Raw genomic sequence first — 27,965 nt, forward strand, 5'->3', positions numbered from 1 at the left:
CCATACAGAAATCAAAGCTATCATGGCAAGCAATGGAGCAATAGACCTCAAGACCAAGGCCAGTGATTTAAATCGGGAAAGAACAATGTGTGCATTGAAGTTGGTAATAATCAATATACCGTGGGGATCATGTGAAACACAAAAGTTTGGTAGATGTCGGTTCATGAGCAATGCAACAGATAGAAGGTATTGGGTCTGAATGGATCAGAGGTATTTTCTGTGATAAGGGTGACAGAGAAAGTGGTCAGTCAATAAACAGGCAAGGTATTTCAAGATGAAACCAAAGTTATCATAGGAAGTGAAGGAGCAATCGCCCTCAAAGTCAAGGCCACAAACCAACCACCATATTTATAAACTCACATGTTTTCTTTGTTTGAAACAGGGACGAAAATTGTGTCCAAATCAAAGCTTGGAAGTTTGAATTTTTTTTCAAGTGTCATGCCCAAATTTTGTCAGCACAAAGGCAGTTGGAGAAGGGGAAAGGAAAATTTGTTCGATCTATAAGAACCCTCAATGAGGAAAAGCATGGTTCAGAGGCAAGGAATTTTATCCGTTCTGCAGAGATCCTCCAGAAAGAAAGCATGGCTCAGGTAAGTTCATTCTCAGCTCTTCGGGACCCTCCTGGATAATGAGATTTAGTTTTAAGTGTTTAGGACCCTCCTGAAAAATGGAACTTAGTCTAAAATTCAAAACAATCATGAGTAGTAAGATATAGCATAAATGTACCCCAAAAGAATATAAGTTGGTTTCAAAATTTTCGTTCTGGAGATAGGATTTAGTTTTAAGCGTTTAGGACCCTCCTGGAAAATGGAACTTAGTTTAAAATTCAAAACAATCATCAGTAGCAAGATCTGGCATAAATGTATTACAAAAGAATATAAGTTGGTTTCAAAATTTTCATTCTGGAGATAGAATTCAGTTAGGAGTTGTCAGGACCCTCCTGGAAAATGAGACCTAGTTTAAAATTTAAAACAGTCATGAGTAGTAAAATCTAGCATAAATGTACCCCAAGAAATATAAGATAATTTTAAAGTTCGCATGTGGGAGATAAGATTCAATTAGGAGTTTTCAGGACCCTCCTGGATAATGGGGCCTAGCTTTGAGATCTCCATTAGATAATAAGGTTTAGCATAAGTTCTTGTTGTAGGGTAATATAATTTAGCCGTAGAATTGTCACTCTTAAGATAAGACTTGATTTAAGAGTTGTCAGGGCCCGCCTGGATAATGGGACGTAGTTTAAAACTGGTTTGGATAACAAGATTTAGCATAAGACATATCCTTCAGTAGATATAATTTAGCTCTAAAATTGTCGTTTAATTAAGAATTGTCAGGACCCTCCTGGATAATGGGGAGTAGTTTAAGACCTCCTTAGATAACAAGATATAGCTTAGATTTAAAATCGTCATTTAGTTAAGAGTTGTCAGGACCCCCCTGGATAATGAGACCTAGCTTTCAAATTCTTAGTAATATTTGGTGATGTGATTCAGTTTAAACTCACAGATGCGCCTAGCTACCAAACTGGGGCAGAAAATTTTCTTTTGTTTTGTCTATTTTTTTGAAGTCAGGTGCCCATCTGAAGAATAGGGAGAACAACACGCATATCAAAGATAAGAGCATGACCAAGTACTAGCAATCAGGCATCCACCTGGAGAACAAGGAACAACAGTTGAAGTATCAACAATCAGGAGCCCACCTGGAGAACAAGGGAATACATTCGAGTTTTAGAAGTCAGGAGCCCACCTGGAGAGCAAGGGAATACATTTCGAGTTCAGCAATCAGGAACCTACCTGGAGAATAAGAGAATACATTTCAAGTTTTAGCAGACCTAGAGAACAAGGGAATACATTCGAGTTTTAGCAGTCAGGAGCCCACCTGGAGAGCAAGGGAATACAATTCCATTTTTGGCAATCAGGCGCCCACCTGGAGAGCAAGGGAATACAATTCAAGTTTTGGCAATCAGGCGCCCACCTGGAGAGCAAGGGAATACAATTCAAGTTTTGGCAATCAGGCGCCCACCTGGAGAGCAAGGGAATACAATTCAAGTTTTGGCAATCAGGCTTCCACCTGGAGAGCAAGGGAATACAGTTCAAGTATTGGTAATCAGGAGCCCACCTGAAGAACGAAGGGAAGAAGCAAGTCAAGTGTTGGTAATCAGGAGCCCACCTGAAGAACGAAGGGAAGCAGTTCAAGTTTCGAGGAAAAGCAGTGCAAGTATTGGCAATCAGGAGCACACCAGGAGAACGAAGGGAAGCATCAAGGTTCAAAGGAGTTCAGCAATCAGGAAACCACCTAAAAAATGAAGGGAAGCAGTTCAAGTTTCGAGGAAAAGCAACGCAAGTGTTGGTAATCAGGAGCCCACCTGGAGAACGAAGGGAAACAACAAGGTTTAAAGGAAGACAACAATCAGGAGCCCACTTGAAGAACAATGGGAAAGCATCTCAGAATGCAATTCAAGTCAGCAACAAAGGAATCTCACTCAGAGAGTACAAGTCAGTAGGGCAGCAGAAACTGCAAGTTCAATATATAGATAGGATTCTTGTAATTCGTATATCATAGTTTAGTCTGGCTTCTTTTATTTTGTCACGGTGTAATAAGGAGTTCAGTAAGCAAAAACAGCAGCAATAACAGCAAAATCACAGCTCTTCGGTAGTACCAGCTACCAAAACTTCTTGAACTACACGCAACCTGATTCCCCTATAACTCGGGATATGTAGGCTATCCAGAACCAAGACTCGGTTGCACCCTTTCTCTTTTCTCTTATCCTTATTTCTTCCCTTTTGAATAAAAATATGTTCAAAAATTAGTCACATGCCTCACCTTATCTTTGCTTGAAAACTCTTCATGTTTCCAAACAAAGAGGGGCAGCTGTGAGCACCTAATTTTTGATAATATTTAATTTTTTATCACTTCTTCTATGTAAATATTTTAGGGGGTTTTAACCTACAATTTTTAGCTTTGTTATACTTTTTATTATAGGGTAAAAATACAAAATTTAAAAGGTGAATTATTACTATTAATATTATTTTATTTTTATTTTTATTTTAAAATAATAAAAAAATTCCCAAAAAATATTAATTTTTTTTAATTTTCAGGAGTGATTTAAAAAATAATAAAAAGGGAAGTATTGAATAAAAAAAATAAAAATAAAAGTAGGTGGAATTCTCTTTTAAAAAGTAGAAAGTAGAAAATTAAAAAAATAAAATTAAAGTTTTGTGGAAATTTTAAGAAAATAAAAAGTAAAAGAAAGTTGGAATTAAAAAACAAATATAAAGGTATCTGAAATTAAAAAAAAATTAAAGTAAAAGAAAGTAGCATTTTTAAAAGAAAAGCAAAAGAAAGTGGATTGTTTTTTTAAGAAAAGTTAAATAAAGTGGAATTCTCTTATAAAAAGTAAAAAAAGTGGGATTTTAAATAAGATAAAAGTAATTAAAGTTGGAATTTAAAAAATTAAAGTAAAGAAAAGTGGGATTTATTTTTATAAAAAAAATAAAAGCAATTTGTAAGTGAGATTTCTTTTAATTAAAAAATAATAAAATAATAAAATATTTAAAAAAAATCTGAAAAATCTCGAAAATTTTGCTATAAATAGAAGAGAAAATTTGAGAAGAAAGAGAAAAAAAAAGAGAGGAGAAGAAAAAAGAAGGGGGCGGAGAGAGCGGTATACACTCGATATACACTCTGGATACACTGGATATACAGGGGCAGAATTCATTTTGGAGAGAGTAAAAAATATAGAACCAAATTTTCTGAAATATTGGGAGCGGAAGAACACCAGAGAGAGTTCAAAGCTAGAAAGAGAAAACAAAGAGAGATTTCCGGACTATTTTTCTTCTCCATTTTCACTGGTTTTCTCCGTGTTGCTGGGATTTCTGAATTGAGGTGTTGAAGCTACTGTGTTGGGCTTTCTGCTGCTGTATTTTGCTGTTTGTTGTTGCTGATTGCTTACCCCATTTTTCTGTTCTACATACCAGCATGTCCGGAAACTCGATGTATGTAAATATCCAGTTGAAAATGAATGAAGTGGAGGCCTATTGTTGATTTACTGCTTTCATTATACTGTAATAACCGTACTGATGGACTGTTAATTATAAGTTTGTGCATTTGAATCGTTAAGTGTGTATTAGATATTTAAAAATGCATATGAGTTTAGTTGAGTATTCGCTGTAGTAATTCCATGCTGGACTAACAAAATAGTTTCTATTAGTTTAGTTAATTTCCGATTTTCCTAGATCGGTATAAATGGTATTTTCAAGTTGTGATTAATTAGGCTGTAGACTGTTAAAGTAGTGTGATACTTCTTCTGATCATGGGAACTTTATATTTAGTAGTGATGATGTGAGTTAATCTATAATTCTGAGTTTGAGTGGTTGTATGCGGGTTCGAAATCAGAAAGTTAAAAGTAGATATGAGATATGTAATTCGTAAGGTTAATTTAGGCAATCCATTTTCGTCCAGCATCCTTAATTCTCGAGTTTCAATTCTCATATGTGGTCACGTTAGTATTTAATCAAAGTTCATGAGTCAACATTTTAATAAAAAAAGAGTCATAGTAGGGAATTTGAAATTTGAACTAGTATGCACCATGTTTGAAATTGTGATCATAGGCAGTTTACGTGGGTCATGAAATCTGAAATCGGTTGCTTTCCAACTCATGTTTAATGTTGCATTGAATTTATTTTACTGGCTAGTTAATTTTAGTAGTAGATTCATCAGATTTGTGTTCTTAATTAAATTGAAATTCCATTCAGTGTAAAAGACAGGGGTTAACAGGCTAGTCCCTAAACGTTTGGGCCTCAGGATAATTGATGCACGGCCCAGGCCAGTTTTGGCCCCTTTCTCATTTAGGTCTGGGCCAAGGTCTGTTTTGGCCGATTTTATGGTGTATATCTGGTTTTAAATTCCCGCTGCTGGGCTCACATCGGAGCCCAATGGTCGGATGTTGGTGCAAAAATATTACTTAGTTTGCATCAGTCCAGTAACAAATTAATTAGGGCCTTTCTTTTATTTTAGAGACAAATTAAGTAGAAAACTATAGATTGCTCTAGGTTTGCACTTTAAATTAATAAAACGGGATGAGCCTCGCTAAACAAAACACATAAATTGCGGGGCCCTCGATAATTGTATATATTAAAATACTTAGATTTCGGGACGGGCCGTTTAGCGAATTTCACGGCCTTCCCCAAAATAATAACGCGTTAGTCTCTTTAGGCGCGTATTTTAATAACATTACCTCCCTAAACTCGGGTGCGCATTTATGTGACCCAAATCCAAATCCCAACGATGTTAAAGTATGTCCAAAAACCACGGGTGCATTTATGTGACGTGGTTCAAGACTTGTTTTAATGAACGTTGCAATTTTCTTTAAAAATGAATAAAAGCGGTTAAGGTTAAAATTTGCACATAGGTTCATAATTGTTAAAATCAGATAATTTAAGCCAAATATAACAGTTGAGCGACCGTGTTAGAACCACGGAACTCGGGAATGCCTAACACCTTCTCCCGGGTTAACAGAATTCCTTACTCAGATTTCTGGTTCGCGGACTGTAATACATAGTCAATCTTTTCCTCGATTCGGGATTCAACCGGTGACTTGGGACACCATAAATCTCCCAAGTGGTGATTCTAAATCTTTAATAATAAATCCCGTTTCGATTTTCCTTTAATTGGAAAAACTCCTTTATGCCCTTGCGGGTGTAGGTAAAAAGGAGGTGTGACAACAATCTTTTACCATCGTTGGCCAATAATATCCCATCCTTTTTATAAGAAAGTGGAGCTTTGGTCCAGACTGGTGTGACCCACATACCCCAGAATGAGCTTCTTGCAAAGCTTGGAGTGCTTCATCTTACCCTAAGCATCGCAAGAGTACTCCCTTGAATGATCTTCTGTGTAGGGTATCTTTGTAGTAAAGGAAGCGAGGTGCACGACGACGGATTTCAATTCTTCTCTGCGGATTTTCTGGAAGTATCCCATAGCACAAGTAGTCGATAATGGGTTGTCTCCATTCTTCTTTCTCGACTTCGGAAACAGCGACAAGATGCTTGAGTTTATTTTCTTCACCTTCAGCCTCATTTGGCAGCGGTACTACCCATTTTTGGCAGATAATAACTTGCACTTGATCAGGCAGGGTTAAAGATGAAGCTAGGGCGGCTAAAGCATCTGCCTTCTTATTTTCTTTCCTTGGCACATGTTGAATAGTCACATCACCGAGCCACCCCATTAAATTTTTAGCGTAATCATGAAATGGGCGTAGTTCAGGCTTCTTGACCTCGTAACTACCTAAAAGTTAATTGATCACTAACTGAGAGTCACCAAAGACTTGCAATTGCAACCGCTTCATTTCAACAGCCATTTCGAGCCCAAGTATTAGTGCTTGATATTCAGCAACGTCGTTAGAGCAGAGTTGCGTCAAAGTAAAAGAGTAGGGCAGAACTTCACCTTGAGAAGTGATAAATACTACACCAGCACCAGCTCCTCCGTGATATGCAGCACCATTAAAGTACATCTTTCATGGAGGCTGAACTTTTATGACCATGGCGTCCTTATCAGGTAGTTCGTCAGTTAGCTCCCAATCATTAGGTATAGGGTGATCTGCCAAGAAGTCCGCTAACGATTGTTTTTTTATAGCCTTTTGAGAGATGTACACAATTTCAAATTGTTGAAACTGGAGGTACCACCTTGCTAGTCGATCACTAAGGACAGGTTTTGACATCACTAACTTGATGGGATTTGCCCTAGAAACCAAACGAATGACATGATATTGAAAGTAGTGCTTCAACTTTTGGATTGCGAAGACTAGCACCAAACATAACTTTTCAATTGGCGAATAATTCAACTCATTTGGTGTCATCATCCTGCTCAAGTAGTAAAGGGAGTTTTCTTTCCTTTCACTATTTTCTTGGGCCAATAGTGCTCCAACAAACCTTTCTTGTGCTGAAATGTATAGTATCAGCGGCTTTCCAAGTATAGGGCTGCCAGAACAGGAGGTTTCATCAAGTAGGATTTAATGCTCTCAAAGGCATTGCTACACGCTTGGTCCCATTTGAAAGGGACACCTTTCTTCATAAGGCGACTGAATGGTTGGCACCTCCTAGCTAGGTTTGAGATGAATCTCCTAAGGTACGTTAACTTTCCTTGCAGACTTTTCAATTCGTGAATATCCCGAGGCTCATGCATTTTCAAGATTACATCTACTTTGGCTTGATCAATTTCAATCCCCCAATGTCTTACAATGAAACCAAGGAACTTTCTGGAAGTAACTGCAAAGGTGCATTTCAATGGGTTCATCCTAAGTTGGTACCTCCGGAGTAACTCAAACACCATTCTCAAGTCTTTCAAGTGGTTGCCCTTCTCTCTTGATTTTACCACCAAGTCATCAATATAGCATTTGACATTCTTGTAGAGAAGATCGTCAAAAATATTCTGCATAGCCTTTTGGTAAGTAGCACCAGTATTTTCAAGCCAAAAGACATTACCTTGTAGCAATAAATACCCTTGGGGGTGCGGAATACAGTAAGCTCTTCATCTTTTGGCACCATGCAAATTTGGTTATAGCCTGATGAACCGTCCATAAATGACATTGCCTCGTACCCAGTGGTAGCATCGATCATCAGTTCTAGAATGGGAAGCGGGAACTCATCTTTCGAACATGCATTGTTAAGATCCCTAAAGTCAACGCACACTCGAATCTGGCCATTTTTCTTCATTACAGGGACAATGCTTGAAACCCATGTTGGGTATTTAACTTCACAAATAAAGCCAGCTTCGATGAGTTTGTTAACTTCGGTTTTAATTAAGGGAACCAAGTCCGGCCTAAAATGCCTTTAAGCTTGTTTAACAAGGCGAGCACCATTTTTGACTGCAAGGTGATGGACTGCTACTTTCGGGTCCAAGCCAGACATCTCTTTGTAACTCCAAGCGAAGACATCCCTGAACTCCTTGAGTAACTCAATATAAGTGCTCTCTTCATTAGCTTCTAATAAAGCACTTAGGTAGGTGGGTCTTGGTTCCTCATTGGTGCCAAGGTTAACTTCTTTTAAGGCATCAACTGTCGTCTTCACTCCTTCTTCAAGTTTGGGTGGAGCGTCTTTCGCATCTTCATCTTCTCGAGGGTCCCCATCGTTTAAGGATATGTAATAACACGGTAAAACATCCTCCAATTCTGCATTATCCTCCATTGAAGATGGAACATCATTCTTGCCTTGTACAGTAATATGATACAAAGAACCCACACTCTCTTCATCTTTGTCACGCTCCTTAGCGTAGATCACAGTATATGGCTTTACCTTCAGCACTTCTTTACATGAAACCATAAGTTTTATTTGTCGCCTCATTCTAGAAGGAGCCAAACTTTGGAAATCCTTAGAGATCTCCTGGATTTTGGGTGAAGCGGGTGTTCTTATGCTTTGAAAATTTCTCTGGAACTTGTTCCCCTTCTTTAATGGACCCAATCTTTTAAACACGGAGGTTCTCACAAGTGATTTTCCAAGTCGATCAAAGACAGAAGGCTTGTTAGAAGCGACCGATTCATCTTCTACAGTGATATAATTGATGCTCGCCTTTCTTATTGAGATGCGCACTGGTGACGGTTGCTTGTATCCCAAACCTTCACGTGGTTGCCTCATTGCAGCTTCTGATGGGAGCTTCCCTAACTTTGACGGCTCATTGGGATTGTATCCAGCTTTTGCAAATAGCTTATAAGCGTTAGGGTCAAAACCTTCATCTATTCGCTTTGTAAGAAGTGCCACATTCTGCAAATGATTTTGGGCTACAAACCCTGTAAGCGGCTTCGGGGACAACTTTACTGCCTCAATTCATTTTACTGGAAGAGTTAACTCCTTTAGCTTATTAGTTTGGAGGTTAGATGATTCACCCTCATCTTTCTTCCTTTTAGGGACATACTGGAGCGCAGGATTCACTTTCTTGCCATAAGACGCAATACCCCCTCTATAAGATTTATACGGGTTGGGTTGTACCTCCTCGATAACATCTTTGACTCTACCAGTAGGGACTTTGACTCTTTTAGTTGTGGGCTCGTCATTTTTGCTTTTTATGACATTATCGACTTTTAGCTCCTTCACAATGCGGTTCTTTAAGTAGAATTCTGCATCGACGAAGTATGACTCAGCCTCGGTGAATTGCTCATCATCAGCAACTATTTTCTTCTCGACTTCACCCTCGTAGAAACATTGATGATAGGTAGATGGAACCACTTTGTTCTCATGTATCCAAGGCCTTTTAAGAAAGACGTTATATGAAGTCTTTGCATCGATCACATGTAGCCATGCACTTAATTGCATATCTTCAATGGTGATTTCCAGCCTGATCACGCCTATGGCTCTTTTCCCCCCTTGGTTGAATCCTTAGATCATCACATGACTTTTTAAGAGTTCACTCATGGGAATACCAAGTTCTTTCGCAGTGCGAATTGGCAAAATGTTCACTGAGGATCCCCTATCAACCAAAATTTGATTTATTCTTTCATCGCGCATATAGCCAACCAGGTATAATGGGCGATTATGAAGAACGTCACCCAGTAGAAGATCGTCGTTTGTGAACGTACCTTTTTCTCGCATGCATTAGCTTCTTGAGGAATAGACTCGATGAGCTTTTCTGAAGATGGTATCTTTTTCTTCCCCTTTATCAGCATTGCAACAAGAGGCTTCAATACCATCATGGGAAATCTTCATACGGAACCAACATGGTAAGAAATCCTCCAAAGTCATTGGATGTCGTGGCTTTTGAGGTTGGTGCATCTCCACTTTTGCTTTCTTCAGCGCCTAAGTAGATTATTTTTTGTTAGTCTTTTTACCATCATCTTCCTTGTTGGTTGTTCTATTGATTCTTTTTGTGGGCTCCTTTTTTAGCGCCTACGACGAGTCACCAACGTCCAACCTTCATCATCATCAGGTTGATCATCTTCAACTTTGTTGTTCTACAGTAATTCTTCATTTTTTATTCTTTTTAAACTGCATAACTCATCTAGACTGAATGAGCCAAAGGTAATAGAGACTTGGTTCGCGCTTGCTTTCTCATCTTCAAGCACGATCTTCTTTTCATGGGCCAAGTCCATAACTTTGTCCTTGAAGACAAAGCACTTCTCTAGTGGGTGGCTTACAAGTCGGTGATATTTGTAATAATTTGGGTCATTCGTTTTCTTAGCTTCATCTGGTCGCTTCATCTCCGAAAGCTCAATGAGATTTAACTTAAGGAGTTCTTCGAAAATGGATGGCACATCAGAATCCAGGAATGGGTACTCTTTCTCCTGCATTTCTTTTAGAGTCAACTTTCCACTTGGCTTATCTTGAAAAGAAGTGGATTTCATACTCTATTTCTTGCTCACCTTCGTCATGAACTTCATAGGTGACATGTTGTCATTCATAGCTTCTTTGCTTTCAGACTTGAGTACGAACTTGCCCCACTTCCTGACTTCTTGCTGGTCATTCCCTTTGCGAGGTTCATAGATGGGCAGCCTTTCATTTTCAGCGGAGGCCATGCTCAATTCTATGTCATGGGCACGAGTTGCAAGGTTTTCAAATGTGCCAGGTTTGATACCTTGTAAGATGTAGCGCAATCACCAATGCATGCCTTGGATGTATATCTCTATGCCTGAAGTTTCACTAAGCCTGTCTTTGTAGTTGAGGCTTCATTCCTCCAACTATTGATAAAGTCGATAACCAGTTCCCCCTTTCGTTGACGAGTATTTGTAAGTTCTATCATACTTACAGTACGTCTCATGCTATAAAAGCGATTGAGGAACTCTTGCTCTAGTTGACCACAGCTATCGGTAGATCCAGCTTCGAGGTCCGTGTACCAGTCAAAAGCATTTCCTTTTAGCGAGCGGACAAACTGCTTGATGAGGTAATATCCATAAGTCCCAACATTGTTGCACGTCTCCACGAAGTGCGCAACATGTTGCTTTGGATTACCTTTACCATCAAATTGTTGAAACTTTGGAGGTTGATAACCAGCAGGCATCTTCAACATATCGACCCTTGTGGTGTACGACTTTGCATATATAAGGGAGGATTTGGCAGCAACTTCATATTTGTTCTTAATGGTTCCTTCAATGAACTCCTTCAGTTGATCGATTAGAATCATCCCTTCAGATGAGATGGGGATAGCCTTAGTGGATGCTGCTTGTCGTGGGAGAGAGTCATTCTCTAGAACTTTTGGGAGCTTGTCGGGTGCATGGGTGGATTCTTCTTCCATCAAGATTCCCACTATGTCTGTTAGATTGTCAATTCTAGCCTCTTGATTTTGCATGCATTTGGTCAAGCCAGCGATTGCTTCCATCAAGTTTCCCAACTTCTCCTCCATAGATGAAGTGTTTGTCACCATGGCTTGCATGATTATCGTGGACTACGGATAGTAGCATGGATTTTCACACAGATTGATCCTTGATTGGCTCACGCTATGTGGTGTAAGTAGGGAGGATTCATCACTTGAAGCATCATCATCTTCCTTCACAGCAGAGTGCTTGGATCCGGAGAGGTAAAGAAGAGCAAGAGTTTTCTTGATCTTTTCAACAACATCGCTTCCTCCTTCAGATGCGTTTGTGGAAGATCTTGCTCCTTTTGAGGATGAAGATCCGAAAACAAGGGTTGATGCGAATGGCACTTGGGGTGCTTGTTGTCCTAAAGAACTTGCTTTGCTCCTCGTAACTGGTCCGAAGCTTCAAAAGGTAACATCGAGGATGCTTTCCACATCAACGTAGAACCTGGAGTTAGTAGCCTTGGTGGAAGTTGAACTGGAGCTAATTTTCTTTGAAGTCATTTCAATGTTCTCAGACTTTGGTGATTGAAAACTTGAGATGAGAGGTAGAGATTGCCCCATTGGACATGCTAGAATTTGTAGATAATAAATTGCATCGAGAAAATAAAATCAGGACCGAAAAATATTGCAACAATTGTAGTATTTTATTTCGAATATTTGAGTGTTAAAATTCCTATGAATCCTCTGATTCTTATTTTCAATAGTAAATAAATTCAAGGGCCTTTGAGCTTGATCTTGAATCTATGTTTGTTGCCACGAACGATGATCTTGTTCTTGAGCTTGAGCTTGATTGCTTGAACTTGACTTTGATTTGTTCTTCGTTCTTGAGCTTGAACTTGATTTGTTCTTCGTTCTTGAGCTTGAATTTGATTGCTTGAAACTTGTGGAAGAATTTGCAGCGTTTGATCCATGAGCTCCTTCTTGCTTCTTATTATAACTTCTGGTCCTTTTTTTGAGTTGTGAAGACCCCTATTTATAGTTGTGGGAGGGAAGAGTTATGATAAGAACAAACTCTTTCCGACCAATCAAATTGAAGTGCGACAAGACCGTATTTGATTGGTCAGAACATGTCACTTGAAGAGTAGAAGTCCACTATTGATGGGCATTCAAAGTTTTGCTTTCGAAAATAGGATTTTTTTTGAGTTTGTTAGTTGTTTGGATTGAGTGTTGTTCTAATGTATTGAAAATATCAAAATGAGTTCAAAATTTAAATTTGAAGTGATTTGGAGTAGATTTGAGTTAAACTTTAGAAAAGACGTAAGGAAGAAGACGAAGTCAATTTTTTTGTATAATTATGTATAATCTTGTATAATAGTGTATATGAGTGTATAAACACATCTTATACACTTTTATACACCTTTATGCAACGTCTGTAAATGAACTTCGTCCACAATTTTCAATTGCAATTCTTGTGCAAAACTAGTCCAAATCTCCATTAAATGACTTCAAATTTTATATACAACATCCTTATACTATTCTAACAAGTCTAAATAACACTCACTCCAAATTTCTCACAAAATCAAATTCGAAATTTAAACCCACATGTTTAAGCTTGTTAGAAATTTAATTTTCACCATCCAAATGGATTTGGTTTGTTGAACTAATATTTGAGTCACAGTTACTGATTCGAAAATTAACTTAAAAGCTTGAGGAATCTTTTTTAAAAATTAAATAGTAATTTCTAGAACCTATTGGAGTTGGATGTTGAATCTTAGCCTATTATTTTTTGGGCTAGTTTGTTGTAAATTGAAATATAAGCTATAAAATTGAAAAGTAGGGAGCTCAGTTGTTCTTATATGAAATGTTCCCTATAATTTATCATATTTTTCGTTGGGAAAAATTTTATTAACTTAAAAGACCTCCCTAATCTAAAAGGAGAAATTTAATACTCCTAAATATAAATGGAGTTGAAAGTGAACAAAACTCTCCTTTGTGAATCGCTTAAAATTCAAGAACTAAAAGGAATTGAAAATTAAAGTTTCAAATATTAGGAGAAAATTAAATGACTATTCCTAAATAGTCAAAAATTATTTAAATAATTATTTTTAATATTAGAAAAATAATTAAATGACTATTTTGTATAGTGTGAAAGTTATTTTTAAAGGGTAAAAAGATGAACGACATTTCGCTAAAGGCTTTCGCGCTTTTAATATAGTTATATTATATTATATTCTATTATATTGTATTAATAGATAGATTGTTTCCAAGACAGAAGTAGTATTAATATGTGCTTAATAAAATAAATCGAATCGATGTCACGTATTAATCCAAAAATAAATAAAATCTTTCTGATGTTTATTATTAAAGCAAATGATTAAATCGCTTTTCTTTTACCCATATTTTGTAATAGCATAATAGTCTAAATGATACCTATACTTATGTCACTTTGTTATTCAGGTCCCTGTATCCAATAAAGTTTCATCCAAACATCTGAACTTAGTCAAAACATGTATTTTAAACTCCTCTGACCATTGACTGAGCTTATGTGTTATTCATTTTGCTGAGTCAGAAAAATGAGTGATCACACGCTCTAAAAAGGAGAGTGGATATATTTGTTTTGATTTACAAATATTAAAAATAATAAAGAATAATCATAAAAAAAAAGAGTAAATTAATTAATTTCCCAACCTTTCTGTTCCCCCCGTTTCTCCCCGTCTTCTTCTCCCCCCTCTTTCCTATTGTAACCCCCCAACTCCCCACTCCCACTCCTTTCTGGATAGTTAGGAACAAAATTAATAGTACAAAAAGGAGAAGAATTTTCTTTGAGGAAAGTTAAATAAGCAGATTTATTAATGGGGTTAAAGTTTTTAAAGATACCAAAAAGCTATGGCCAAGTAATTTTCGTGTTCATCAGTCCGTTGTGGTCATGAGTTTTCCAAAGGAGTCCGGTGAGTGAAGAAATAGGTGGTGTAGTCCGCTAGTGATTATTTTCCAACGATCTGATTTTGCTTTGTGGTGGTCAGCAGTGAAATACTTCCAGTAATATAGTTCTTTATTTTCTAGTGATGGTACGCTGCTCGTTGGTTGTTGCCCCTTTTTGCATCTCAGTAAATTCTAAGATTACATTGGTTTTACCTAAAATAGTAAGAGTAAATAGATGAAGCAGGATAAAAATAAAATTATCGAAATTGAAGAGTTTTATGTATATGAATTAGGGTTAAGATTGTGCTCAAAAAGGAGGAAAGAGAGCAAAACGGTGAAGGCAATTCCGTTTTTTTGGTTGTTTTCCATGATAAGGGTCGCCGACAACATAGGAAGATGGGGTGGATTTGAAATATTATTAAAAATTAATTTTTAATAAATAAAAATGTGTCATTGATTTATCTGATGTGGACATGATATTTTGTCCACGTCAGGCGAGTGACCAACACGTAATGCCGAAGTGGTTTAAAATACATGTTTTGATTAAATTCACGTGTTTGGATAAAACTTTATTAGATACAGGGACCAGCATGACAAAGTGATACAAGTATATGTGTCATTTAGACAATTCTATCTTTTGTAATTAAAACAACTTACTCAAACTACGTCCACCTCTAAATTTCCTGTCAAAGAAAAATCGTATGCTATATAAATGAGAAAATCGGTGAATAGGAAATTCAGAGATCCACCGACGAAAATTGGATCTCCTTTCTCTCTCAGTCAACCTCTCAAACCGTACAAATCAAGCAAATCCCCAATTTCCATATAAATCAATTAACCAAATAATCTTCCAATTTCTCTTTGCATTTCCAATTTCTTCACAACAATGGCCGCAGCCGCTTCATCGCCAGCAGTTCTTCCAATTTCCAACCCTCAAACCACCACCACCACCACCACCAACACCCAACAAACCACCACCGGCGTGGGTCCCACACCTGCTCTCCGATCCTTCATCAACCGCATTTCCGAGACTATCCAAGGTGGTCTTTCCAATCGCCGTCCATGGTCTGAACTCGTTGATCGTTCGGCCTTCTCCAAACCCGAATCCGTTTCCGATGCTACCCTCCGCATCCGCAAAAACTATTCCTATTTCCGTACCAATTACCTTTCCCTCATCGCCGTTGTTCTCGCCTTTTCCCTAATCACAAACCCATTTTCCCTTTTTCTTCTCGCCGGTCTCCTTGCTGCTTGGCTTTTCCTCTACCTTTTCCGGCCGTCGGATCCGCCTTTGGTTTTATTTGGTCGGCAGTTTTCTGAACGTGAGACGCTTGGGGCTCTTATTGTTTCTACGGTTGTTGTGATCTTTCTAACCAGTGTTGGATCGGTCCTTGTTTCAGCTTTGATGGTTGGTGTTGCTATTGTGTGTACCCATGCTGCTTTTAGGGCTCCGGAAGATCTTTTCCTTGAGGAGCAAGAGTCTCCGGCCACTGGGTTCCTCTCATTCTTGTCCGGCGCTGCCGCTTCCTCCGCCGCTGGCCCAGCTGTTGCTGCTAGGGTTTGAGGTGCACGACGTCGTATTGGTGTCCAAAGAGATCGATAGCGGTTCTGTTGGGGTAATTTCGTGTTTGTTTTTTAAAGGTATTGGAATTGGAATTTTAGTATAGAAAGGGAACGATCAGTATGAGATGAGAATATATTACGAATAAGATTTTACTTTGATTGTTCTTAATGTTTTTGTTTTAAAAAAAAATTGGAAATGTATAATAGGGGAGATGTGTTGGGGATTTTGTTTCCGTAATTTGTTATACGAAATGATGTTAAATCATTCAGATTAATTCATTTCTTATTGTTTGTTTAGAATACTTGGGAGAATTACATCCTTGTCCCTTGGCCCAACGACCCAATCAAAAAATGGCCCACATTTGAAGAAAATTATTTTCACTAGTTAGCCCACTCTTATTTCTTCGTTCCCCTTTTTTTCTTCGTTCTTCTTCTCCTTCTCATGCCATCATTTGCACTACAAAATTTTTTCTACTATTGTTATTCTCCTTCAATTCTTTACGGGATTCCAATGGTTAACTAATAATTTGAAAAATAATAGTCACCATTACAAGTGGTTCGAAGATTCGATTTCAGAAATTGAATTTTCCGATTTGTTAGTTGTTTGGAATGAGTGCTATCTCAATTGATTGGAATCATCAATATGAGTTCAAAACTTAAATTTCAAGTGATTTGGAGTAGATTTAGGCTATATTTGAGATTTCAGAAATTGAATTTTCCGATTTGTTAGTTGTTTGGAATGAGTGTTATCTCAATTGATTGGAATCATCAATATGAGTTCAAAACTTAAATTTCAAGTGATTTGGAGTAGATTTAGGCTATATTTGAGTTAAATTTCAGAGTATTTGTGAAGCTACATTAATAGGACTCATTTGTATAATAATGTATATAATATTATATAAATAGTATGTAATAGTGTATAAACATAACTTATACACTATTATATATAAGGTTGATACATTATTTACAGTTATTTGGTAAATTTCTCGCATTTTCTTCATCTTCTTCTTCTCATTCTTCTTATACACCTATATACATCGTGTATCAAGAATATTTCACTCTGTGATTATATATCTTTATACACTTTTATACAACTATATATATAATGTACCTCTTTGTATAAAAGTGTATAACATTGTATAAAAGTGTATGAGCATCGCCAGCGAAATTTTTGTACGATTTTCACTTGCAATTCATGTATAAAACTAGTCCAAATCTCCGGCAAATAACTTCAAACTTTGTATACAACCTACTTAAACTATTTCTAATAAGTTCAAACAATACCCACTCTAAATTTCTCACAAAATCATAATCGAAATTTAACAAAATTAGCATTAAAGGAGATGAGATTAAATATTTATGGGTGAAAAATGAGGAGAAAGTTACAATAGGGACAAGTAGGAATAAATGAGGTTGTTATAATTAGAGGGAATGAGAAAAGAAAAGATGTTATTGATATGAGATTTTTTCATTCCTATACACTATTTGAAATTTTATTACCGTTAATGTCCATGTTTAGCTAATTACCTGGCATAAACAAGTTTTATTTACAAAATATATACAATCTACCTTAAAGGCTCCCAAATTCATTATTTGTGCCTTCAATCAAGGAAATTAGATATATCTTTTTCCTTTTTTCTCTCCTTTTTCCCCTCTTCTCTCAATATTCTCTTTTTCTCCCCTCGTCGGTTCCAAAGCTGCAGCCCAACACTGAGGAAAAGGAAAAACCAAAAGACAGCATCCACAGTCCAATTCCGAAAGACCATTTCTATTTTTCTATGTAGTGAACTAAATAACGCACAAAATAAAATAAGAAAAAAAACCCACCTATTTAATATGTAGGAATTTTTATTTCCTATAACAAATGTTAACACCTTATTTATTTTAAATAAATAGCATTTAAAAAAAGTATATTCTATAGATACCTTTTAAGATTTATAGCAAAATATTTAATTTTGGTTACCTCCTAACCCTAAGTTACTAAATACGCTAATCAGTTACACTATTTTCTTTCTCTCTCTACTTTGATACATCCCATCATCTCCCGTCATCCCATTAAAATTTTCGATCTCCTTGAAATATCCTCAACATATTCACCTATCTTTTTCTCGTTACAGTCTCGAGAGTCAATTTCAAGTTCAATCTCGACTTCAGAAGCATCTGGCATAATATCACATATCATGATTATTTTCGTACAATATTTTTTTGGTACTCTTAATGTGAAAAACATACTGTAAGTAATGATTATGTTATGACGTTGAGGATGGAATTGACTGGGCCAGCAGGGGAAGCAGCCATAGCGAGGCAAGTGTTACTGCTTGAACTGCTACAGATCAAGAAGTTGTCTTGCGGCAATGTATTTCCATGCCCGCAAACATCAGCATTATTGTTGGAATTGTAATGGGGACTGTGCAGCAAGTGTCGAATCCCCCAAGGCTTGTCATTGTCGTTTTCCTTCCCATTCTCCTCCTAAACTCGTTCATCACTGCTGTATAAGCTGGCTCCACTAGCCTCGTGAATATCGTCCCTGCCAATTGAAAAAATTGAGATATGGATGTTGTAGGATGATTTTCTGTTAATATATGTCAATGTATTTTCATGTATTTCATTGTATTCATTGTCTTTTTTTTTTCATTGTAATTCAATGTATCTCGTTGTATTCCATATATTTTATTGTATTCACTGTCTTTTTTTCTCATTATATTTCAATGTATCCCGTTGTATTTATGTATTTCATTGTATTCACTGTTTCGCTATTTATCATGAATGTATTCATAAGTTTTTTTTTATAATTGATATAATAATTTCTCTGCAGATTGCTATATTTTTGGGGTATTTTTCGGTTGAGAATCTTTTTTATAACTGAATATACAAAATTTGTGTGTTATAATTGAGTTTGTTGAGTTATATTAAGAGTCTATTATGTTAATTGATTCATTTTCCCTTTTAAAAATAGTGTAATCTCATATTTCACGCCGTGAATACAGTCAAATACAATAATCTGTCCAGCTGTAATCCCATGTTTCACTCCATGAATACAGTCGAATACAACAACTGATTAGCTGGACTTCCCCGATTCACGCCTATTTTTGCTATATTACAATAGTTTAAATACATCAAATACATCTTATAACCACATAAAAGGTATCTATAATCCGTAATATAGCAAATGATATCTATAAATGACTAATTATTATTAAAAGATAGTGCTTTATGAAAATTTCCCAAAAAAATATCTGGCCTGTTGGGTATAAGAGGTAAGCCACCGCCAAAAAGTCCGAGAGAATCACATCTTAGGCTCCGTTTGTCCATTAAAAAAAATTCTTTTTCTTTTCAATAAAAATTTTCAAAAATATATTTGTTCATGAAATTTTGCAAGTTTTCAAAAAAAAAAATCGAAGATGAGTCTTTTGATTACAACTACAATAACATACAACTTAAATACAAAATTTATATAGTATGTATTTTGTATATTTTGTATCTGATTTATACGTAGTAAAAACAAATTTCATACAATTAATTATATACTATACAACTTATCTACAATTTTCATACATTATTTCTACTCAGTTATATACAACTACAATATCATACAACTAAAATATAATTTTTATACAATATTGTTCAACTTTCATATATATAAACAGAATATAACTTTTTTACAATTTTACTACTCCCTCCGTTCCAATTTATGTGAACCTGTTTGACTGGGCACGGAGTTTAAGAAAAAAATGAAGACTTTTGGAATTTGTGATCCTAAACAAGTCCAAATGGGCCCAGAGTATTTGTGTGGTTATAAAAATTTCTCATTAAGGGTAAAGTTGTAACTTTAAGCTAAATTGTTACCAAATTTAGAAAGGGTTCATTCTTTTTAGAACGGACCAAAAAAGAAATAGGTTCACATAAACTGGAACAGAGGGAGTACAAGTTTGTAAATATAATGTATATCATGTCTTCTTCTTCTTCTTATTCTTCTTATTCTTCTTCTTCTTCTTCTTCTTCTTCTTCTTCTTCTTCTTCTTCTTCTTCTTCTTCTTCTTCTTCTTCTTCTTCTTCTTCTTCTTCTTTCTTCGAGTTTCAATATGAAATTCAGCCAAAATCAAGTTTAATCTTCACCAAAACACCCTCAAAATCGAGATATAAACTTCAAACCATATTTTCAATTGTTTGCAACAACACCCAATCCAAACAAATAATGATTTTTTAAAACCCAAATTCAAATTCAAAGCTTTTTAATGGCTGTCAATGGTGAAATTGCTCCTCTCTTTTTCGTTGCTTTACATTACTGAAATTAGGGATTGGGAGATTGAGAGCGACATAGAGAGAATTTCCAATTCTTTGCAACAACACCCAATTCAAACAAATAATATTTTTTTGGGTGAATTCTCTAAGAAAATACCCAAATCAAATGTAGGAATATTGGCTCCTTTGCCTTTTTAGGGCTGTTCTTTGAAGTTGTTTTCTTTTTCATTAAAAATCAAGCTAAGCACGGACGTTAATGGAGGTGATTTTTTGAAGAAGAGAGTAAAAGTTTAGAATGCTTATGGAAGAAGAGAGGAAATAGGCGTTAATGGAGGGATTCTGAATTTTGTGAAGAGAAAATTATGGGTGAGTGCAAGATACGTAGGGGGAGGGGGGATGTGGAGAGAGAAACGTGGGAGGAGTGGAAGATACGTTAGAGTGATTTTAGGACAGTAATTATTATCATTAATTCCCATAAAATGTACATAAATGGTAATTGGTATATAATATGTAATTATAGTAAAACTTGAGTAGGGAGGGTAATATAATTCTATATAGTGTATAGGAATGTAAAAATCTCTATTGATATTTGGCTATACATTTGCAAACTTATAACTGAGCTAAAATAGTGCAAGGTCAACTTATGAAATGCATTATTCTGTAATTTTGTCTTTTTTTATTTGTAGACATGCCTCGGTTGAGTAACCCGATCTGAAATTGGAGGTCGTAATGAGTATTTTAACATATAATAAAAAATTAAATACGTTTAAATTACGTAATAGTTTAAAAAAATATTTAAAATTATGGTAAAAACAATTTGAGATGTGAAAGGGTAATGGTTCATAGACCATCTTCATAAAAAGCCCTATGTACTGAGCTCTAACTAGGGGTGTAGATAGGTGGGTGGAAGGGATTCAAACCCCTTTCGTTGAAAATTACCCATGTTATATTTTTTTTTATGTATATATATTAGGTGTTGAATTTCCTTAGCTTATTTGCGTATTTATTTTTTCAAATTTTTAAATCCGGTAAAATAATCTTGCTTTCGCCACGGGCTCTAAGATTCTCACTTTAGAATAGCTATTGTAGGCTATTATAAGAAATGATAAACCAGATTAGTCTTCAATCTCCAATGTTCATCCTAGTATTTTTTGGTTCATCCTAGTTATTGTGTGTGCAAATGGTGAACCCTTCTAATCTTAGGCATTCCAAACAACATACACTTTCTATAGAAAGTGAATCAGCCAATTACCCATTTACAAACTTCAATGTTACTTCCTTGAAGAAAATATGCTAGCCACATGAAATATTGGATGCATGTATACGTGTCTTCGTGAGACAAATTATGTAATCGGGGAAATTTACAAGATGTACGCACATTTAGCACTTTTTTTTTTAAAAAAAAAACAAAAAATTCCCCTCTCCTATGATTCCCGTTGATCCTCTTTGTTGGAGCTATTGTTCCTTTGGTGACTCGAACCCATAATTCTGAAATTGTAGGTGGAAAGTGCCGACCATGGCATTTCATATGAGTCCGAGTGATTTTATTTTGTACCTCACACAACTTATACTAGTTGTGTGAGACATCTTTTTATCTGACATATTTGTGGACCGATATCTTACACATCTGGGTTTATAAAAATTCTAGACCACACAATTGTGAGACAAAAAAAAGACCTCACACAACTAGTGTCAGTTATGTGAGGCACAAAATAAAAAGTTTCGAGTAATGATCGGTCCGATTTATATATGGGCAAGACTAGGGGTGTTCATATATAAAAACCCGAAAAATCGAACCAAACCGAAAATCAAACCAAACCGACCAAAAAATCCGATACTTTTTGGTTTGGTTTGGTTTTAGTTTTGAATTTTAAAAACCGATCAAATTTGATTTGGGTTTGGTTTTAATCAGAGAAAAATGAAAAACAAACCAAACCAAACTGACTATAGGAGTAGCTATTTCAAATTTATTATTACACCTATATATATGTATATTTTTATACAAAGTTTCAAAATTTTCATGGTAAATGTTAATAATTTGCACTTTTAGTATAGTTCTTTACCATTACATTCTAGTTTGATTGGTAGTTTTCTTTTGTTAAATGTAAGAATCCATTTCGTGTTAAAAATAATATATTTTTAGTTGAGTCCTTATATTATTCATCACTATTTGATTCCATTATCATCAATATATTTTGATAAATAATAGATTTCTCAAAGGGCAATTGATTTGATAGTGTTACGTTGAAAATGTGGTCGCCGGAATATGTGTTTGGTAATGTATGTCTTATATTTAAGAAAAAACCGCCAAATAACCGAAAAACCAAAAACCCGACAAAACCCGACATAAACCGAATCGAGAAAAAACCGACTTAATTGGTTTGATTTGGTTCTAATATTGGAAAAACCGACTTACTTGATTTGGTTTTTTTGTAGTGAAAAATCGATTCAAACCGAACCATAAACACGCGTACGCAAGACCTTTCCAGTTTCTGTATATTTAATAGTCAAGCACATAAAAATCTCTTTCTTTTTTCTGAGGTTAGGTTGAAACATAGATATCAGAAGCATTTGGATACAGCGGTAGGACCCCTATTTTTTTTTTATTTTTTGTTTGCAGTAATCCTTTTCAGCTTTATCAAATTATTTTTATTTGGAGATACTGGGTGCGAAGGATATTTAATACTAGTGTTGAATACTATAAACGTTGAAACTGTTGGCTTTGCCATTAAGAATTGCTCGTTCATAAGTTATAATTTGACTTGTAAAGATCAACTCTATCTGTCCTGCTTTTTCAACTCCAAAATATCTGAACAATAATTCGACAAAAAAATGGAGTAAATACGTAATCACTGCTGCAAATCCTTGTATTAGCAGTGTAGGCCGTCATTACCATTTACCACTAGCTAATGTTTTCTTAATGTTTACTTCCACTTATATATATATATATATTCTCCAATTCTTAAGAAAAAAAATTACTCTATTTATATATAAGAGTATATGTTTTTGTGATTTTTCGACCAAACGAAGTGAAGGCGTCTCTGCCGATGGATGTAATATTGATCAGTTACCTTATTATATTATTCTTCTGCCTTTCTTTCTTTGCGCGCAAGAAACAAATAGCCGCAATATAATTTGTGTTTGGTAGAAAATGAAACATCTCTAATCTGGAAAGAGACAGGAAAACACAAATTCCGTGGTCGCCAAGAAAAGATAAGGACAGCCAACCAAAACATTATCATAAACAAAAACTATTAATTTAAGTTTCCTGTGTGCCCCAAATTCGCTTACGTTCCTTATAGTTAAATTAAATACTTAATTAATCCCCAAGGAAAAAAAACTAAATATGGTTTATCATTTATTGCTCTTACTAAATATAGTTAAGATACAATCAGCACACGTTAATACTAAGTAGTAAGTACCAAAATAACACGCTATTTATTTATTTGTTTTCCCAAAAATAAATGAAACCCAATTTGACAAGGAAAAGGATTCTATATAAATACACACCAAACAAGGAGAGGAACATTCTTGAAACGACAAATATTCCATTGGCAAAGCAAATAACAAGACTTCAAATCAGATTTATAAATTAATACCTTTGACGTACATGTCTTCTCACATTCTTCACAGGTGATTTTCTTCTCTTTTATTCCTTTCTCTATCTATTTTAAAAAAATACTAAAACATCTGCCAACTTTGTAGTACTTAGTATTCTCTGCAATTAGCCACTATACAATTCTTGTATTCAATTAATAGCTTTTTTCTAATCTTTATTTTAACATAATAATGGCTTCTTTTGCAAACAGGAAACAGAAAAGAAGGCGCAATGGATGTGATTCTCTGGAGGAAATTTTATTAAAGTGGAAAAATCATTATCAGGAGCTTAATTCTAGCATTGAAGATGTACAAGTAAAGAAAAAGAGAAAAATTCCAGTTAAGAGATCAAGAAAAGGTTGTATGCGAGGTAAAGGCGGTCCTGAGAATTCAGGTTGTATATATAGAGGAGTTAGACAAAGGACATGGGGAAAGTGGGTAGCTGAAATTAGAGAACCTGTATATAATAGTGGTCGGTTTAAAACTAGCGGTAAACGTCTTTGGCTCGGTACATTCTCTACATCTGTTGATGCTGCTCTTGCTTATGATGAAGCTGCTAAGGTTATGTATGGTTCTAATGCCATGCTTAATTTTCCAGATTATTGTATACAGAATGACTCGTCGAGTATTGTTAGCATTGCTCGAACATCTTCACTTGAATCGACTGATCAATCGTCCGTTGATCATGAGGATTCAGGTGCTGAAGATGCGAAGATTAGAGTTGATCAGTCCACTTTTGCAACATCAGTAGTTACAGCAGATGAAAAGCAACGTTCTTGTTGTTGTTTGACTGAGAAATCAGATGTAATGCCAGAGGAGGATTATGAGAACGAGTTAAACGATTCAGGATGCAGTTCTAGAATTGATTTTAAGCCTCCGAATTATTGTGTTAAAGTTGAGACACCTATAAAGGAAGAAATCGAGAAGGATGAGTTTGTACATGATAATGATTTGGAACGCCTGAAATCGTATGAAGTCTCAAATAGTTTACACATTATGAACGAGGAGACGACAGATGTGAAGCCACACGATCTGAATATATTGCAAGAACAACCATTGGATTTCAGGTCTACTGAAAACCCGAGTGAAGATTTTTGTAAGCGTCTAGAATACATGGAGCATTGGCTAATGGAAGACGATTGTTCAACCGAAGCAACAAAAGTACCAGACACGTTTTGTTTGACAAAGAACCATGATGAAGATAACAGTTTTCAAAAGTTTTTAGAGGAATCATTTGATTTCAAGCCAATTATGGTCTCTCAAGAGTCTGCTGAGTTTAACTATGTGAAGACTGAGGAGCAATTTGATTGTACATACAACCAGCAAATTGACCAGCAGACAGATGGAATTATTAGCAACCAAGCTGATTGGAATTCTTCGATTAGTTGGCAACCGGAAGATAGTATCAAAGATTTGTCTGTCTTTAACTTTGATTTTGATATATAATCCTTTCTTGATGATGTTCATTAATTATTACAAATTGCTGTTTCATTTCATCATCCTTGTAATTTGTTTCTATAGTCTTCTATACTAGAGATTAGAAAGTTAATAGGTTAGAGTGCGTACTATTTTTTGTAAGTAGAAAGTCAGCCTTCTATTCGCCACATATATAGTCTATCGTTCTTCATAGAATTCAAAACGGAAAAAAAGGAGAGTTTTGATGTTCTAATCCTCTATTCTAGACCTCTTACTGTTTGTTTTTGATAACCTTGTTGTTAAACTTCCAAAAAGTTGTCTTCTTTTGAATCGCCAATCATGTACAGTTTCAGATTAGGATATCTCAAATTATCAGTCAATGAACAAAACATAAGCATATTACAATATATAGTATTAGAATTGCTTGGATGCGAGTGTTTGCACTAAGTTTGAGCGCGTTGGAAAGGATGTCTTGCTGCTTTTCCGCTCATTATCCTTGTTATAGGCGGGATCATATTATTTATTTAAGTTACATATAATGAAGGCAGAGGCCAAAGAACTACACATGTTATCGAGATAAATATGCAATTGGTCATCAAAGTTTCATATATGTTGTCAATATGATACCACTATTAGGATCTATGGATTTGTCCTCAGAATCCAAGCTCCAGTGACCGCAAACAGTGAGAGAGAAGGAAGGAGAGGTAGGGGTTGGGTAATGTGCAGAGTATATGTGTGTCAGCAATATCAATAGACAGTTAATGGTGGGATAAAAAGAGAGCAGCGCGTATACCAGGTAGAACTAAGGGACTAGTGCTTGTTTGGTTTGGTGAAGGAGGACACATTCATGTACTTAAAGTTTTCATGTTTCCATCTGAAACTATTCGGATGTCTAGCTTGTGCTTGTTAGCTGAAATCTTGTTCCTCTTTCTACATGGTGCTGTATCTAAGAACATCAATTTACCAGTCAGGAATTTATAAAAGAAAATTGTATGAAGTATTCCAAGTCACGATTTTACTACCACTGAAGAGCTAAAAGTGATCTGTAGAAGGAGGGGATAGCCTGGCCTTCTGTTGCAATTTGTGAACTTTGAGACAAAATTTTGAACAACAAATAACAATGACTCTAAGAAGTGGTAATAATGCTGAGATTATCAAGGTGGCTCATATACTAGAGCATTAGACCACCTCTTCCTGACTCGGAAAGATGGAAACTATCATCTATCAACATTGAGTAATCCTTTGACTTGCCTTGGCATTGTCTCGAAGTAGTTATAAATGTGAGTTTCCTCCAGTTTGGTGGCTTAAAGAGGCCATTCTGTCCGCAATCTGATTAGCCTCATGAAAACAATGTCTAATGAAAAGACACCATTGGCATCTACTAACTGTTTCATCTCAGACATTATACTGATGAATTCAATGTGCCTGTGGAATAGACTTACAGAAATCCAGAGTCCAAGACGGGGCAAGACCTTTATCTAGAGCATCGACAAAGACTAGCTTAGTGATACGTAGGGGTGTCAAAATGGTTAAAAGAAAGTAGTTATCCCCCCATATTATTAACTAAAAAATGGGTTGGATAATGAATTGTTTAAAAATGGGTCATAATATGGATAAGAACCATATTATCTATTTAAAAAATGGACTAATGAGTTTAACTTTTACATTTATAAATCCTCAAATTGGGGGTTCCTCAAGTTTGGGAGACTAGGAATTCTTCCAAAAGTGATCATATTGAAAAAGCCATGGATAATATGGATATCCATATTATCTGCCGGTTAACCCTTTTTTATCCGTATTAAATATGGGTCGGATTGGATAATTTATTCGTATTTACATTACTCGTTTTCGACCCGAATCATATTCGACCCGATTGTCACGACCCAATTAAGGATCATGACCAGCACCTAGGAGCAAGTGCCCCCAAGTAAGCCTCGTCGATATTTTACAGAAAATCGGACAGAGTTTTCCCTGTTTTTGGACTATCCCAAAAATTTCCTTGTCTTAAATCAGCAACCAAACATCCTAATAGCAATTCAAATTACAATATCTTTATCAATTAACCAAAACATATATCTACCTTTAACAGTCTACCCACTAACAACTAGAAATACTATTTTATCTCCCAATTTGATAAGAATGAGCATTACTCAACATAAGTCTATAATAACAAAGAATACTCAAGACTCTAAAAGAATGACTATAGAGCGACTCTAAGAGTTCAAAGAAAAGATCATAACAATAAATAAATCTCCGCCCACACGAACAAGTGTGAGGCTCACCAGGAACTATCAACCTGTGCGCTCTAATTAACGAAATCCTCGCCTGCGTCAACTGCTGTCTCTAAAAAAAATTAGCCGGGAATGAGTCGCTAGCTCAGTGAGTAATGACGCTTAACCATAACCGTTTTATTGGGGACAAGTCAGAAAACATGTTAGTATCTCAAACAGAAAATAACATAAAAATGTCCTTTCCGAAATAATAAATAATTTTCAGTCTCATCATATTTTTCTTGTAGTATAATACAATCAACAATTCAGTAATATGCTCGGTAACCACTGTATAATATCAATATTCACATTTGGGAGGTTTCAATGAACGGATCATATAATCGGTATAACTGTGGACTTCATTGCAAGAAGTCAAATATAACGGTAGTCCCTACTCGCGGAAAATCGGTAACGGTATGCTAGTTCTACCTTCCCACTAGAGAGGGCTATAACTGTACTCTGTAATCGGTAAATACAAGGTGCACCAGGTCTAACGAACCCGCCATTAGCTACGGGATCCTTCAAAGTCTACTCCCATTTATACTTGTCTCTGTATCCGTATATACTCATAGGAAAATATTTTAAAACAATATAGGGCATTTCAGTTCTTATCAAATCATGTAATTTTATTTCGATAACAGTAAATTCAAGTAACGGTAGAACATATCTAGTGACAACAAGAATATTTAAAACAACGATAATCATCTCAAATAATTATTTCGGTATCATATCGAGTAAAAGACGTGT

General features: G+C 35.7%; 2 protein-coding genes across 2 annotated transcripts; both read left to right on the forward strand.

The window, feature by feature from the left end:
* The first annotated feature begins 14,812 nt into the window (after nt 1-14,812).
* Nucleotides 14,813-15,968, forward strand: LOC107785989 (PRA1 family protein B4). Its single transcript, XM_016607424.2, has one exon. It carries the CDS (start codon nt 15,020-15,022, stop codon nt 15,692-15,694), a length of 675 nt encoding a protein of 224 aa, XP_016462910.1. The 5' UTR covers nt 14,813-15,019; the 3' UTR covers nt 15,695-15,968.
* A 7,448-nt stretch (nt 15,969-23,416) lies between these two features.
* LOC107785980 (uncharacterized) lies at nt 23,417-25,262 on the forward strand. Its single transcript, XM_016607417.2, has 2 exons — nt 23,417-23,568; nt 23,745-25,262. Exons 1-2 carry the CDS (start codon nt 23,546-23,548, stop codon nt 24,976-24,978), a joined length of 1,257 nt encoding a protein of 418 aa, XP_016462903.1. The 5' UTR covers nt 23,417-23,545; the 3' UTR covers nt 24,979-25,262.
* Nucleotides 25,263-27,965: the final 2,703 nt, after the last annotated feature.

Source organism: Nicotiana tabacum, chromosome 5 (genome assembly GCF_000715075.1).
Source record: "Nicotiana tabacum cultivar K326 chromosome 5, ASM71507v2, whole genome shotgun sequence".
Lineage (NCBI taxonomy): Eukaryota > Viridiplantae > Streptophyta > Magnoliopsida > Solanales > Solanaceae > Nicotiana > Nicotiana tabacum.

What these genes read in the sequence shown, in the direction of transcription:
- LOC107785980 (XM_016607417.2), top strand. Translation starts at nt 23,546, where the DNA reads ATGTCTTCTCACATTCTTCACAG. An exon ending in TCTTCTCACATTCTTCACAG is followed by an intron (nt 23,569 to 23,744) that starts GTGATTTTCTTC and finishes TTTTGCAAACAG; the next exon opens with GAAACAGAAAAGAAGGCGCA.
- LOC107785989 (XM_016607424.2), top strand. Translation starts at nt 15,020, where the DNA reads ATGGCCGCAGCCGCTTCATCGCCAGCAGTTCTTCCAATTTCCAACCCT.